This window comes from Neofelis nebulosa, chromosome 4, assembly GCF_028018385.1.
Source record: "Neofelis nebulosa isolate mNeoNeb1 chromosome 4, mNeoNeb1.pri, whole genome shotgun sequence".
NCBI classification, from domain to species: domain Eukaryota; kingdom Metazoa; phylum Chordata; class Mammalia; order Carnivora; family Felidae; genus Neofelis; species Neofelis nebulosa.
This window is the reverse complement of record NC_080785.1, coordinates 74117579-74131734: the sequence shown is the minus strand read 5'-3', so window position 1 is coordinate 74131734 and position 14156 is coordinate 74117579. Positions and strand designations below refer to the sequence as shown.

At 34.6% G+C, this 14156-nt stretch overlaps 1 protein-coding gene across 6 annotated transcripts in view; it reads right to left on the bottom strand.

Annotated features, from left to right (window-relative positions):
• The window catches only part of KRIT1 (KRIT1 ankyrin repeat containing), a 45701-nt gene that overhangs the window by 19276 nt on the left and 12269 nt on the right, over positions 1–14156 (bottom strand). For all 6 annotated transcript variants that reach the window (XM_058725118.1, XM_058725119.1, XM_058725120.1 and 3 more), the window contains 7 exons: positions 13952–14081; positions 12008–12251; positions 11714–11829; positions 11340–11483; positions 4455–4611; positions 3446–3553; positions 956–1112 (listed from right to left, as the gene is read on the bottom strand). In XM_058725118.1, coding sequence (XP_058581101.1) covers positions 956–1112; positions 3446–3553; positions 4455–4611; positions 11340–11483; positions 11714–11829; positions 12008–12251; positions 13952–14081 — 1056 coding nt within the window. The remainder of the gene's footprint in view (positions 1–955; positions 1113–3445; positions 3554–4454; positions 4612–11339; positions 11484–11713; positions 11830–12007; positions 12252–13951; positions 14082–14156) is intronic.

Genomic DNA, 14156 nt, shown 5'->3' with positions numbered 1-14156 from the left:
AAGCCTCCAACTCTTGCTTTCAGCTCAAGTCTTGATCTCAGGGTCATGAGTTCAAGCCTGGCATTGGGCTCTGTGCTGAGCAAGGAGCCTACTTATAAAGAAAGAAACAAACAAACAAAATCTGTAAAAAATTAAAGAATATAAGAATTATGATAATTCCTAAAACAAACAAAATGTATCAAATGTATATAAGATCTTTAATTCCATGATAGCCTATTTATGATACAATCAGTAGAATCTAGAGTTAAAAAAAAAGACAAATCATTAAATAACCAATCACAATAACCTCAATTAATTCCTTTATATATTTGCAGTATTTGTTTGAAAGACAAATCTATAGTGACATCAGGATAATTTTAAATGAAAATATTTGATAGAGGGGCGCCTGGTGGCTCAGTCTTGGTTAAGCATCTGACGTCAGCTCAGGTCATGATCTCACGGTCTGTGAGTTTGAATCCCACGTTGGGCACTGGGATGACAGCTCAGAACCTGGAGCCTGCTTCAGATTCTATGTCTCCCTCTCTCTCTGCTCCTTTCCCACTCATGCTCTGTCTCTCCCTGTGTCTCAAAAATGAATAAATGTTAAAAAAAAAAATTAAAAAAAAAGATTTGATAGAAAACTAACACAAAAAATATTTGCATTATTTCAGGTGAAATGAGCACTGACAATAAAGGCAAGTTGGAGGAGCAATACATTTAATGGCATTCAAGTTAAATTCCATGGTTAAAGAAGAAGTTTTAAAATGATTAAAAATTGCTTTGAATGAAGCAAGGGATGCGGGACCCAGAGGCTTACCTATTTCAACAGTTGGAATGCTAGTAATTTATATAAAAGGGAAGATCACTGTATCATTTGAAAATGTGAAAGTCATTAAAAAACTGACGCTATACTTAAGTTTGTCAACCTACTCTCAAAAATAGTGAGGTTTACACAACAGAGTAACAACTTTCTTACTGAGGTTTTCTGAACAGATCCAAATAGTGAAATATTGCTGTGTTTCTTGAGAGAGACGCATTCCTTCCATTATCTGCTGCACTGTGGTATTATTTCCATGTTTCAGTTCAACAGAACGGTATGATCCATCCATTCTGTATATCCGAACTTTTTCATACTAGGACAAAAGACAATAATAAATTATGCAATCTGGTTAGAAATTATATATCCCAACCTAACAAAATGCTTCAGTTTCAACTTCATATGCTTTATTATAGATTTCTAAAATGGAAAATAACAGGAAACTACTTCAAGTGAGTATCTGTTGGCATTATTTAAAAAAGTTTTATTTCCATTATGTATATTTTCCACTTTTTTTTCCTCTGGATGATTCATGATCATGTAAGCTTGAGAGACTAAGGTGAATGATTCCTAAAAAATATTCAACTTTGGATTCTTCTAGGAAATGTTTTAAAGCTCTTCATGTACAAAGTAGGTATCCTATGGGGGATACAGACTTGGTTACTAAATCTGGTGTTAGTCAAGTATCTTATGAGTCTAGTGGGCTAAAGATTATATGGTAGAAATGTGTACTAGCAGTAATTTGTCCTAAGAGGAATCTGTGATGGAAGACCGTACACATGAAAGTTATGGAACAACGGACCTTGAGCCATTTTCTTTCCTCCTCTTCAGAAAAATCTCAGAGAGTAAAAATATTTTCAATACATTAAAAAAAAAAATTCCTGTCACCTATTTTGCCCTTCTCTCACCCACCTCCCCTCTAGCAACCACCACTTTGTTCTCTATATTTAAGAGTCTGTTTTTTTGTTTTTGTTTTGTTGATTCCACATATATGTGAAGTCATACAGCATTTGTCTTTCTGTCTGACTTATTGCACTTAGTGTAATACCTTCTAGGTCCATCCATGTTGGTGCAAATGGTGAGATTTCATTCTTTTTTATGGTCAATATTCTATTGTATATATGTACTACATCTTGTTTATCCATTCATCTATTGATGTACACTTAGTTTGCTTCCATATCTTGGCTACTATAAATAATGTTGTGATAAACATAGGAGTACCTGTATCTTTTTATATTTGATTTTAGCCAAAAGGTCGAGAAGCAATTTCATGTATCTTTTTAATTTAGTGTTTTCATTTTCTTTGTGTAAATACTCAGTACTGGAATTACCAGATCATATGGTATCTCTATTTTTAATTTCTTAAGGAACCTCCATACTGTTTTCCACAGTGACTGCACCAATTTACATTCTAAGACTGCACAAGGGTTCCACCATTTTCTCCAAATCCTCACCAACACTTCTTATTTCTTATCTTTTTGAAACTAGCCATTCTGATTGGTGTGAGGTAATAGCTAATTGTGGTTTCTCAATATATCCTCAATACATTTTTATTGTCACTGGAAGTAACTCAATATGTTCTCAACACATTTTACTATATTGGAAGCCCCCAAATAACTTCCAGGCCAGTTCATTTTAGATAAAAGTACCTAATTCCTCTTACCGTGTTCATTTAGAATATAAAAATTATGCCAGGAATAATAATGTGTTCTATATAATTAGAAAATAAATTGAGGGCACCTGGGTGGCTCAGTCGGTTAAGAGTCTGACTTCGGCTCAGGTCATGATCTTGTGGCTCATGAGTTCGAGCCCCACATCAGGCTCTGTGCTGACAGCTCAGAGCCTGGAGCCTGCTTCAGATTCTGTGTCTGCCTCTCTCTCTACTCCTCGCCTGCACACACACACTCTCTCTCTCTCAAAAATATATAAACATTAAAAAAATTAAAAAAAAATTGTAATAAAGTATAATAGAAGGGTGCCTGTACTGTTACCTACTTCCTTGACTTTGTCTTGTGCTCATGGAACAGTATTTTGACAAAATCTGTTGTGTGGTGAGTTTGTGTGTTTATATTCTTAAAGGCAGAGATCATATGTTTACTCTTTATCATTTGTCACTTTCAGCATTTCAAGGTGTTAAATTCACAGAAATACTCCACAAATACTTATTGCCTAACTGATGGAAAGGTCTGGAAAGGCTCAGAGATTATATTTATTGAGATCAAACTTTTACACTTTATCTGTTGATATAAATCCTTTTATCTGGTTTGCAAGTTTTCACAGTTTTTAAATTAATCATAATTTTATCATAACTGTAACTATTAGGCAAACTGAGCTTTTCTAATTGTTAATTCTTCTCTATCTTAATATTATTGCTAATTATTTCAGACATTATCAAGTATTGAGATTATACTGGAAATTAGGTTAATTTTAAGTGCTTGAAAGATTTATCATGCAATTTTATTTTGTTATTCAAGAATAAATGTCTTAATGTTAGAGATGATAACAAATTTAATACTTAAGAGATCTAACTATGAGGTTTTCTAAAAGCAATAAAGAAACCATCCATCCATTCCACTCTTGCCACAGATCCTCAAATTACTTATTAATTTAAACAGTTGGTGTGGCTCTATTTCTGAAAGTAATTCTTACTGGTTTGTTAATGGCTTCCTTCAACAGTTTTGCAGCTTCTTCCCAGTTATTTTGTTTGTTTTCTTCACAAATATTTAAGGGGGATCTTCCTTGTTGGTCCGTTATGTGCTAGAAATGTTGGGAAAAATAAAAATATAAAGAAAAAAGCATTACAGATCTATGGTATTGTAAGTGAAAATGTCACAGTTTCACAAAAAAACAGACTTTTGTCAAGTATTAAATATTAAACACACTTAGCACATACAATACTTAAATATGAATTGATAAAGATGACTCAAAGCACTAATCAATGTGATTATTGTTTTTTTAAAAGTTCTGATTATAAGATCCAACAAAGGTTTTGTTTAAAGCGATTATTTTCCCCTTTAAAATACTTATTAACACAAATTCTGAAAAATGGGAAATTCTTTTTCTTTCTTATTTTTTTGAGGAAATACAACGTAACATAAAAAGAGGTTAAATTTTATGTATATGCAGGAGATTGATGGTGGTGATGATTGCACCACAATATGAATGTAATTAAAAAAAAGAGGTTAGAGTGGAAGACAGCCAAAGCATAAGAGACTCTTAAAAACTGAGAACAAACTGAGGGTTGATGGGGGGTGGGAGGGAGGGGAGGGTGGGTGATGGGTATTGAGGAGGGCACCTTTTGGGATGAGCACTGGGTATTGTATGGAAACCAATTTGACAATAAATATCATATATTGAAAAAAGAAAAAAATAAAGAAAAAAATAATAAAATAAATAAATTAAAAAAAAATGAATGTAATTAATGCCACTGAACTATACATCTAAAAATGGCTATAATGGTAAATTTTATGTGGGGCATATTTTATCACAATAAAAACATGTATAAAATCAAAGCTTATACACAGATATTACGTATACTACATACTAAGTAAAATTTATTTTTTTCAGTTGGTTTCTCAAGTATACAATTGAACATTTTAGTGTCATTACTGGTTTTTCATTGCTTAGACATTTAAAAAAACCCTGGAAAATAACTTACTCTGTCAATTTCTGGATGGTTTAGGAGAATCTGTACTATTTCAGCATGTCCTCCTCCAGCAGCAAAATGAAGAGGAGAACTAAGCTGTCCATTTAAAAGGTTTGGATTGCACTTTCCTTTCTCTAACAATATGCGAGTGGCCTCAACTTTTCCATACCTGTAAAAAAAAAAAAAAAAATGAAACTTACCCCCCAAAATAATCTGAAACACTAAAAAAATTTATTATTATCTTTAGTATTTATTTATTTATTTTGAGAGAGAGAGAGAGAATGTGCATGTGAGGAGGAGAGGGGCAGAGACAGGAGAGAGAGAATCCCAAGCAGGCTCCACACTGTCAGCACAGAGCTCAACACAGGGCTTGATCTGATCAACTGCAACATCATGACCTAGAGCTGAAAACAAGGGTTGGATGCTTAAACTACTGAGCCATCCAGATGCCCCCAAGATGTCTTAAAAAGTTAAATCTCAGATACTATCTCAAAGAAATTTAAGATCTTTTTTTAGTAAGATACTGACATAAATGTTTTTCAGTGTCTAAGCATTTCTTACGAATTCTTCTGGTTCAATTCAACTGTTTCTGTTTCTGATCAACTAGGAGGGACTGTAACCTCAAATACAAGATGAGAAAGAACTACCACATGCAAGGTACAAAAATTATAAACTAAGGAAATAAAATTTTTAGTCAAAAATAGGTTCAGAATCAGAATGTAACTCATAAATAAACTTCATAATGCTTTTCACTTAGGTCTGATTGTGATTTGTAAAATAAGCCCAAAGATATAATTTGATATGTAGCTGTTGTATTAGGCAATGTGGGAGACATAAAGATGGAGAGGATACATGGTCTCTGCTTTAAGGCCTTAAGCCTTAAAGGATAGCTTTATCCTAAAGGATAAAGCCTTAAGGATAAAGGCTTACAGTGTAATCACAGAGGTAAAACAAAAACATTGGATAAGTTACATTATGCTGTAAAACTTAAGAAACAGCTTAGAATAACAACAAAATAAGCATTGTTTATTTCTCAAGTCAAAATGATATATAACTAACACTTTAAAAAAATGTCAGAAAAGGCAGGACTTCAGTCTAAGACTTCCTGAAATGTTTTGATAGAATTAGAACTGGACTGTAAATAGGAAGGAACAGAAGAGATGCTGAAGAGAGGTAAAAATATTTTAGGTAGGGGGAAAAAGAGTAACTAAACAAAGACCCAGAGGAGTACAAAGCATGGTGGGTGTCTGGGTTGCTTAGTTGGTTAAGCACCCAGCTATTGATCTCAGCTCAGGTCTTGATCTCATGACCGTGAGTTCAAGCCCTGCAATGAGCTCTGCACTGGGTGTGAAGCCTACTTTAAAAACAAAAACAAAAACAAAAACAAAAGAGTACAAAGGCTTGTGTCAGACACAGTTGAGTCCACAATTTGGTCAGAGCCAAAGACTTCTATAAGGCTACAATCTGAAGCAATATTGGAAAAGTATATTCATTGTTTGTAAATAAATGGGTGGGAGGGGGAAAGGGAAAGGAAATTTGGTACATTTGAGGGAAAATTACACATCTTTAAAAGTGATTTGATTTGCCGTCCACTTTCCTTTCTTCTCCTTTCACATATCCTTCTTATACCCTAAACCTGCCACTTGTATGCTACTCTTTTTTATTCATTTCACTTTTTGCTTATGTTCTTTGCTATTCTTGAGATGTCCTTTCCCTCCTCCTCATTTTGTTTAGGTTAAATTCTGTTATTTCTCAGAAACAGTTTAAAATCTTCCCCTTCTATAATCTCACTACCTGCAGCATTTCATTTTTCATTCTTTTGTGGGACTTATTTTATGTGCTTTCCCCCTTATTATTCTGGAACAATGGGTAGAAAACCTTTTTCCTTCTAAATATATTTTTTGAGGAAATACAATATAACACACAAAGAGGTAGCCTAGAAATTCCTGGAGGGTAGGTACCCTGGCTCTGCATTCTATAAACTGCCTTACGCACAAAAAATGAGTGAACTGTTCAGTAGGCATTTGAAAATGCATGCTTAGTACTCAGGAGGAAGGCAAAGGCTTGGCATATCTATCTGAGAAGAGGCAAATTCATCTAACTGAAAAGAATTACCATTAAGGCTGGGAGAATGGATGAAATCCTTCTGAGAGAGAATTTAGAGAAAAATTATCTTAGACCAATGAAATGCATCTTGAAAAACAATCTTTCAGGACAGGAAAAGACACATCTAAGACAGCAATTCAAGAAGTAATACAAATAATTAATATAAACATACATTCTGTATGATGCTTTAAAGTTTTCAAGGTACTTTCATATATAATTACTTAATATAATCTTCAAAACAACTTATGAGGCAGGCAGAAGTATTTTTATTGCTCAGTTAAGAAAAATGAAACTTGAACCAGGTAAGTAGCTTTCTGAAGGTCCCATGGTTACTAGCCAGTGTTAGAATCCAGTTTTCTGAATCTCAGTATAGCAGTTTCCATATGATAACACACGCTTAGGTCACAGAATGGAAGCCAGTATTTCAAGAATACTAATAATGTAACAATAATAATTTGCATTTGTATTGACCTTCATTATAGCTCCATTATGCCCCTTCAACTCCAATTTGTTCTTAGAATGAAGGGGTGGTCAACAGTATTTAATGCTGGAGAGCAGGGAAGAGATTAAAAACTCAGAAAAGTTTAAGAAGGTTCATGAAGAGTAAAAAAAGAGACAACAGTGAGTGTGACCCACTCACCTTTGAGATCTAGCTGTGAAAGGAAGGAAAGAAACGGGATAGTGACCAGAAAAGGCAGCAGGGCCAAATTAATGTTCTTTTCAAGAGGGAGAGACCACACATGTTTGAAGGCAATAAAAAAGAAAATGCAGAAAAGGAGAGAGTGAATTTAATGGCAAACAAGGATTTTTACTTGCATACTGCATGACACAGGAGAGAGATGAGAACAAAAACTATACAGAAGGACATTTCTGATGGCTTCAATTTTCTTTGAAAATAGGGAGGTAAAACTACCTGATAAGAGGAGAGAAAGGAAGTAGTGGGAGTTTAAATGCTTATGACTACAAAGGTTTAGAACAGCTCATAAGGGAGGACTAAATGGCTGACAGGATAAATGAGACCAAAAGGATAGACAGCTAAGCTACTGTGAAGATGGGGTAATTTGAAGGGAATAAAATACTCATAGTTCAAAAATACTCTCTAGCAATAACATGAAACCTAAAAATAGGATCAGAGAAAAAAGACATTGATTTGAGAAAGGTCATAGATTATGTGATGTCGGTGAAACATTTACTGAGTGGTTGGTAAGTTACCCATATGGGAAGAAAGGCAACTTAAACAGTTTTGGAAAATAGTACAGAATAGTTTTCAGGTAGATGGTCACCAATATGAGAATTTTAAAAGCTTGGAGTAATCTTAGGGGTGGTCCTTAAAGAGTGATCTGGGAACCCCTGAGAATCCCTGAAATCTTTTCAAGGTATCCTCTAGGTCAAACATACGTTAATAATAATACTAAAATGCTACTGATCCTTTAAACTTTCACTTTCTCTTAAGTGTACAGTGGGATTTTCAGGAAGCCATGTGACATATAATACTGCAACAAATGTAGAACAATTCTACTCTTCTCATTAATTTTTTTTTATTTTGAAAAATACAGCATATTTCATAAACATTTTTAAATGAATTAATAAATACTTAAAATATTTTTCAGGTTTAACTTCTAATATGATAAACAACACTAGATACAATTTACATAAACAAAAGCTCTTTGGGATTCTGTAACTTTTTTTTTAATAATTTTTTAAAAGTTTCTGTTTATTTATTTTGAAACAGAGACAGTGCGAGTGTGGAGGGGCAGAGAGAGAAAGAGAAAATCCCAACCAGGCTCTGCACTGCCAGCACAGAGCCCAAGTGGGGGTCCAACCCACAAACCACGAGATCATGACCTGAGCTAAAACCAATGAGCCAGCCAGGCATCCCGGGATCCTGTAACTTCTGAGAGTGAAAAGGGAGTCCTGCCACCAAAATGTTTGAGAACCATCAATCTAATAAAAACCCTCACTTTAAGATGAGAAAACAGACCAAGAGGGGTAAAACATCTTGTCTAAGCTTATAAAGTTAGGCCTCAAATCCAACTCTTAATGGGATAACCTAGTATTCCCATCCTCGATCTTTATACTAATTAGGAAATAAAAGTACATTTCCAAGATAAAGTAATTTAAGTTCTTACTAAATGGTCAAATCTACCTTCATTCAAATTCACATTAATTAAATGATTCATCTGATGAAAGTATTGCAAGGTGGCCCATACTACTCCTGATATATTAAACATGATTATTATTTCTAACTGACAGAAAATGTTATCTAAGGATAAAACTCTTTTCCTGTATACTGTATACTGTAGTATACTGTAGTAGTAAGATTTTCCAATTAAAAATACTATGGGTTAGGGGCGCCTGACTGGCTCAGTTGGTTAAGACTCTTGATTTTGGCTCAGGTCATGATCCCAGAGTCATGAGATTGAGCCCCATGTCGGGCTTCACACTGAGCATGGAGCCTGCTTGAGATTCCCTCCCTCCCTCCTTCCCTCCCTCCCTCTCTCTCTCTCTCAACCTCTGCCCCTTTCCCCAGCTGGCATGCACACACTCTCTCTCTCTCTCTCTAAAAAAAATAAATAAATAAACAAAATAAATAAACTACGGATTTATAAATTTGATTTAGAAATCAAAATCTTTAAATTTTTACAATATTTTAATAACAGCCAACATTTATTGAATACTTATTATGTGCAAGGTACCCTCAAAGCATTTATTTGCATTTTCTCCTTTAATCTTAAGAAATATATTAAGTTCATCTTGAAGATAAAGACACAGGTCCTTAGAGACATTAAGTAACTTCCCAAAGGTCATACTTTTAGGAAATAAGAATTATTACGACTAAAACCTCAGTACATTCCAAAGAACATTAAATACAATACCATACTTCTGTTTTTATGTAATAGATACTTAAAAATATTACCATTCTTTTATTAGAAAATAACCCATGCCACAAAAAAGGACAATATTAACCAAATATAAATTTGGGATTTCTCAACTAAAATTCTCTGCCTCCATCCTTCCCAATTCCATAGTGTACTTTCTTGTGATTTGAAGTATATTCTCTACCTCTTTTCGTTTAGTTCCATATAAGGCACATGATTTCTTTTTGTACTGCTGCTGCTACCAATATTTATTAGTAATCTGAAGAAACAAACAGAAGTTCAGTTAAAAAATATTTAGGGTAGGGATGCCTGGGTGGCTCAGTCGGTTGAGCGTCTGACTTCTGATTTCTACTCAGGTCATGATCCTAGGGTATTGGGATTGAGCCCTACTTTGGGCTCCGTGCTGAGTGTGGAACCTGCTTAAGGTTTTCTGTCTCTCTCCCTTTGCCCCTCTCCCCAGCTCAAGCTCTCTAATAAAAAAATTAAAATATATACGTGTGTGTGTGTGTGTGTGTGTGTATATATATATATATATATATATATACACATATATATGTATACAAATATACATATATGTGTGTGTATATATATATATATATATATATATATATATATATTTAAGGTAACTCCAAATATGAATAGAAAATTCCCTGTAATGGGAAAACAATTAAGAACACACAGAATAAAGAAGCCTAGTTTTGAGGAAATAGAAAAAAAATTAAGAGCATATTTCTGGAATAAACTAGCATAGTTTTAGGGAAACAGCATATTTTTTAAGAGAGAAAAGATGTATATTAAAAGCAACTATATTTAGCTACTGGATCACAAATTTTGGAATCAGTGAAATCAAAATAAGTTTGAGCAATGATCGAATTAATGCCTTTACATATAGATAAATAAACAGACGCGGAGAGGTGAAATATCTTGTTAAATGTGGCTCAGATAAGACATAGTGGACATTTGGGGCGCCTGGGTGGTTCAGCTGGTTAAGTGTCTGACTCCTGATTTTGGCTCAGGTCATGATCTCACAGTTCATGAGTTCCAGCTCCACGTTGGGCTCTATACCAACAGCTCGGAGCCTACTTGGGATTCTCTCTCTCTCTCTCTCTCTCTCTCTCTCTCTCTCTCTCTCTCTCTCTCTCCTCTACCCCTCTCAAAATAAAGAAATAAACCTTCAAAAAGAAAAAGTGGACATTTAACAGGCAGTGAATAATGTAGGCACTTCTTAAACTAGCCAAGGAAGTTCACTTTCAACAGTAACTCAAAAGCAGCTTACCCATAAGAAATAATGGTAAATCACTTCATTACATCCTTTTTAGAGAATAAACTATAGCTAACACTTAAATACTGTAATGAACACAAGTTCACAGTGAGTAGAAAGAGTTAATAACCCCAATCTTGTGAGTTAATTCCGCTTTAAAAAAAATAAAGAATGGAAGGCTTTGATTCTAATGAAGGCTTTTGGGAGTTTCTTGATGCCACGGTTTTCCAAAGTACTAAATGGATACTTATCTAATATGATCAACATCAAAACATAAGTAGTTACCGCATGTAAGTTTCATAGCAAGAGAAGAGTAAAACAAACATTTATCTAATACAAAACAATAGAAATTACAAGGGTGAATAAAGGACCTACTGCTATATAATGACACTTGCTAATGATTAGCTATTACACAGGATGACCTGGTAATGCATAAGAACACCAATGATACTTTTCTCATGGGGCAGACCTTGTAATTCTGAACAGTGGTATGTATATATAGTAATCAGATATCTAAATAGAAAGCTCATAAGGCAAAAGTGGTAGAGAAAAAGGAGCCGGAATGAGAATAGTCCTGAAAAGAAGCACTAACGTTTATAACTAAAGATTCATTCCTTCTAAGAAAAAAAAAAAAAAAAGTAATCCATTTACCAGCATGCATAATGAATGGGCGCCCAGTGGTCACTATCTAATTGGTTGACTGAAAATCTTTCATTGAGAAGACGGTTTAGTAATTCTGAATCTCCTTCACAGGCACTTCGATGGAGAGGAAAGTCATCTACCCACTGTCGTTCCCTAATTATTAAAAACAAACAATTTTTTTTTTATAAAGCACTTTTGAAATTCAAACTGTTTCAAAACAAACATGATATATATATGAAAGCTTTGGTCACTTAGTAGCTGCAAACTAAATCATCTATGCAATGATTACATTGCATACTAATTGCATATATCATTTTAAACAATATTTTAACATTAGAATATAAGTTTTAAAAAAGCAATGTGGAGTAAAACCAAAACAGTACTTGTCTTCTGTGACACTGCTCATGCTTCTCTGCCATTTTTCTTGTTTGGGAATTTGGATTTTTGAGTAGTCTGGAGCTCCTAGACCAAAGTATGGATTTATTACCACTTTATCTACCTAAAATGGGAAAATAGAAAAAACAAAAACCCCTTAAGAGCTTCAGATACTTGGCTTTAATAGACATAAATACAACTAACTGTATATGTCATCTAACAGGTATATTTACCTTAGGAAAAAATTACATTTGACATAAAATGTCTTTTGAAATCAGAGCCAAAATTCATTCAACTCTTACCCGGTTCGTATATTGAAGATCTGATCCAAACAAAGGGTTGTAAATACAGGTATCTGCTTTCTCTAGGGCTAACATTTTACTCTTTATTTCTAGTGCACTGTAGCCCATATGTAATGAGTTTTCCATTTGACCTGATTCAGTAGCATATGCAGGGTTTATGACATTAGTTTTTATCCGCTCAAGAGGAGAAGGCCGGAATAAAGCTGGAATAAAGTGAGATTGTGCATGGCGTTCATCTAACCACCTGGCAAAATAAAAAAGAAGAGGTAGTAGAAGTATTTGTTCAAAAGTGAAGATGAAGAAAGTAGACCATCCAACTCTGATGTGTGATACATTCTTTTTTTTTTTTTAATTTATTTATTTTTGAGAGATAAAAACAGAGCATGAGCAGGGGAGGGACAGAGAGAAAGAGACACAGCATATGAAACAGGCTCCAGGCTCTGAACTGTCAGCACAGAGCCCAACGTGGGGCTTGAACCCATGAACCGTGAGATCATGACCTGAGCCAAAGTTCAGTAACTGACTGAACCACCCAGGTGCCCCTTTAAAAAAATTTTTTTTTGTATTTATTTTTGAGACAGAGAGAAAGCACAAGTTAGGGAGGGGCAGAGTGAGGAGACAGTATCTGAAACGGGCTCCACACTGACAGCAGAGAGCCCAGTGTGGGGCTTGAAATCACAAACTGTGAGATCGTGGCCTGAGTCGAACTCAGATGCTTAGCGGAGCCACCCAGGTGCCCCCTATTGTGTGATACATTCTAATATCACATTCAGATTTTTATAATTTTTAACTAGTGTTAAGTACTTCATTTAGTATTAATAAAAGTTTTTGTTAATAGACACAGCAAACTATTTTTAAAGATGTTTATACCAGGGTACCTGGGTGATTCAGTTGGCTGAGCATCTGACTCTTGATTTCAGTTCAGGTCATGATCTCACAGTTCGTAGGTTCAGTCCCCACATGGGGCTCTGCACTGATAGCATGGAGCCTACTTGGGATTCTCCCTCTCTCTCTGCCCTTCCCCCACTTGTGCTCTGTCTCTCTCAAAATAATTAAATTTTTAAAAATGCATATACCATTATAATAAAACGCCTTTCAAAAAACATGAAGTACTTTTAAGATCTGAACCATTGAGATGTAGGTGACATTTGCTCTGTTGTTACAGAAAGACAAAGGCATGATAGGTTTAAACAACTTGTCTAACTTACTCTTGTCTACTCTCACTCAGAGTAACTCAATACTAAATCTGTCAGAACAACTCGAGGAGCCATTTGGCCCAGCATTAGGGAAAACAGAAAGAGAACTTCAGTCAATTGCGTATTTAACTGTTTAAAAAAACAACTTTTTTTTAATGTTTATTTTTGAGAGAGACACAGAGCACAAGCAAGGGAGAGACAGAGAGAGGGAGACACGGAATCCAAAGCAGGCTCCAGGTTCCCAGCTGTCAGCACAGAGCCTGACACGGGGCTCGAACCCATGAACTGTGAAATTATGATTTGAGCTGAAGTCAGATACTTAACCAACTGAGCCACCCAGGCACTCCTAATTATTTTTAAAGACATAATTAGTTCTATTGAACTACTGCAGTGGAGGAAAGATGGAAATAAGAGATCTCGTATAAAAGTAGGAGGGAAAACAAAGGCAGTGGTTAACTCAACTTGAAAATTAAAACAAAAAAACAAACAAAAAAAACCCCAAATCTAGTTTTATATCAAGGAATCTTAATCCTTCATCCAGGGCAGTCTTTGTCATTTTTGGAAAAAAATTAGCCCATTGTAAGCAAACCAGGAAAATCCTGTCTTTGGAGCTTTTCATTTTTATATTTTACTTCAAAAACTTAACATTGTGTTACATACATATTATTTGCTTCTGTTCTAACAGAGATAATTTTACTATGAAGCTGTATTTGGCTTATTAAAAAATATTTTTAGTGGTATTTCTTACTTATCCAAGGCTATTAACATCCTTGCTGTAAGTGTAGCAAAGTGACTGCTGGATTCACTACAGACTCGCATAATATCTTGTAAGCAGTAAAAAATTGGGCATCCTGGAGTATATGTATATTTAGTATTATCTGAAAAAGAAAAATGAATAATGTCATCACATATAAGGTTTACAATAACATATTTTTCATTAAAAAAACAGTTAA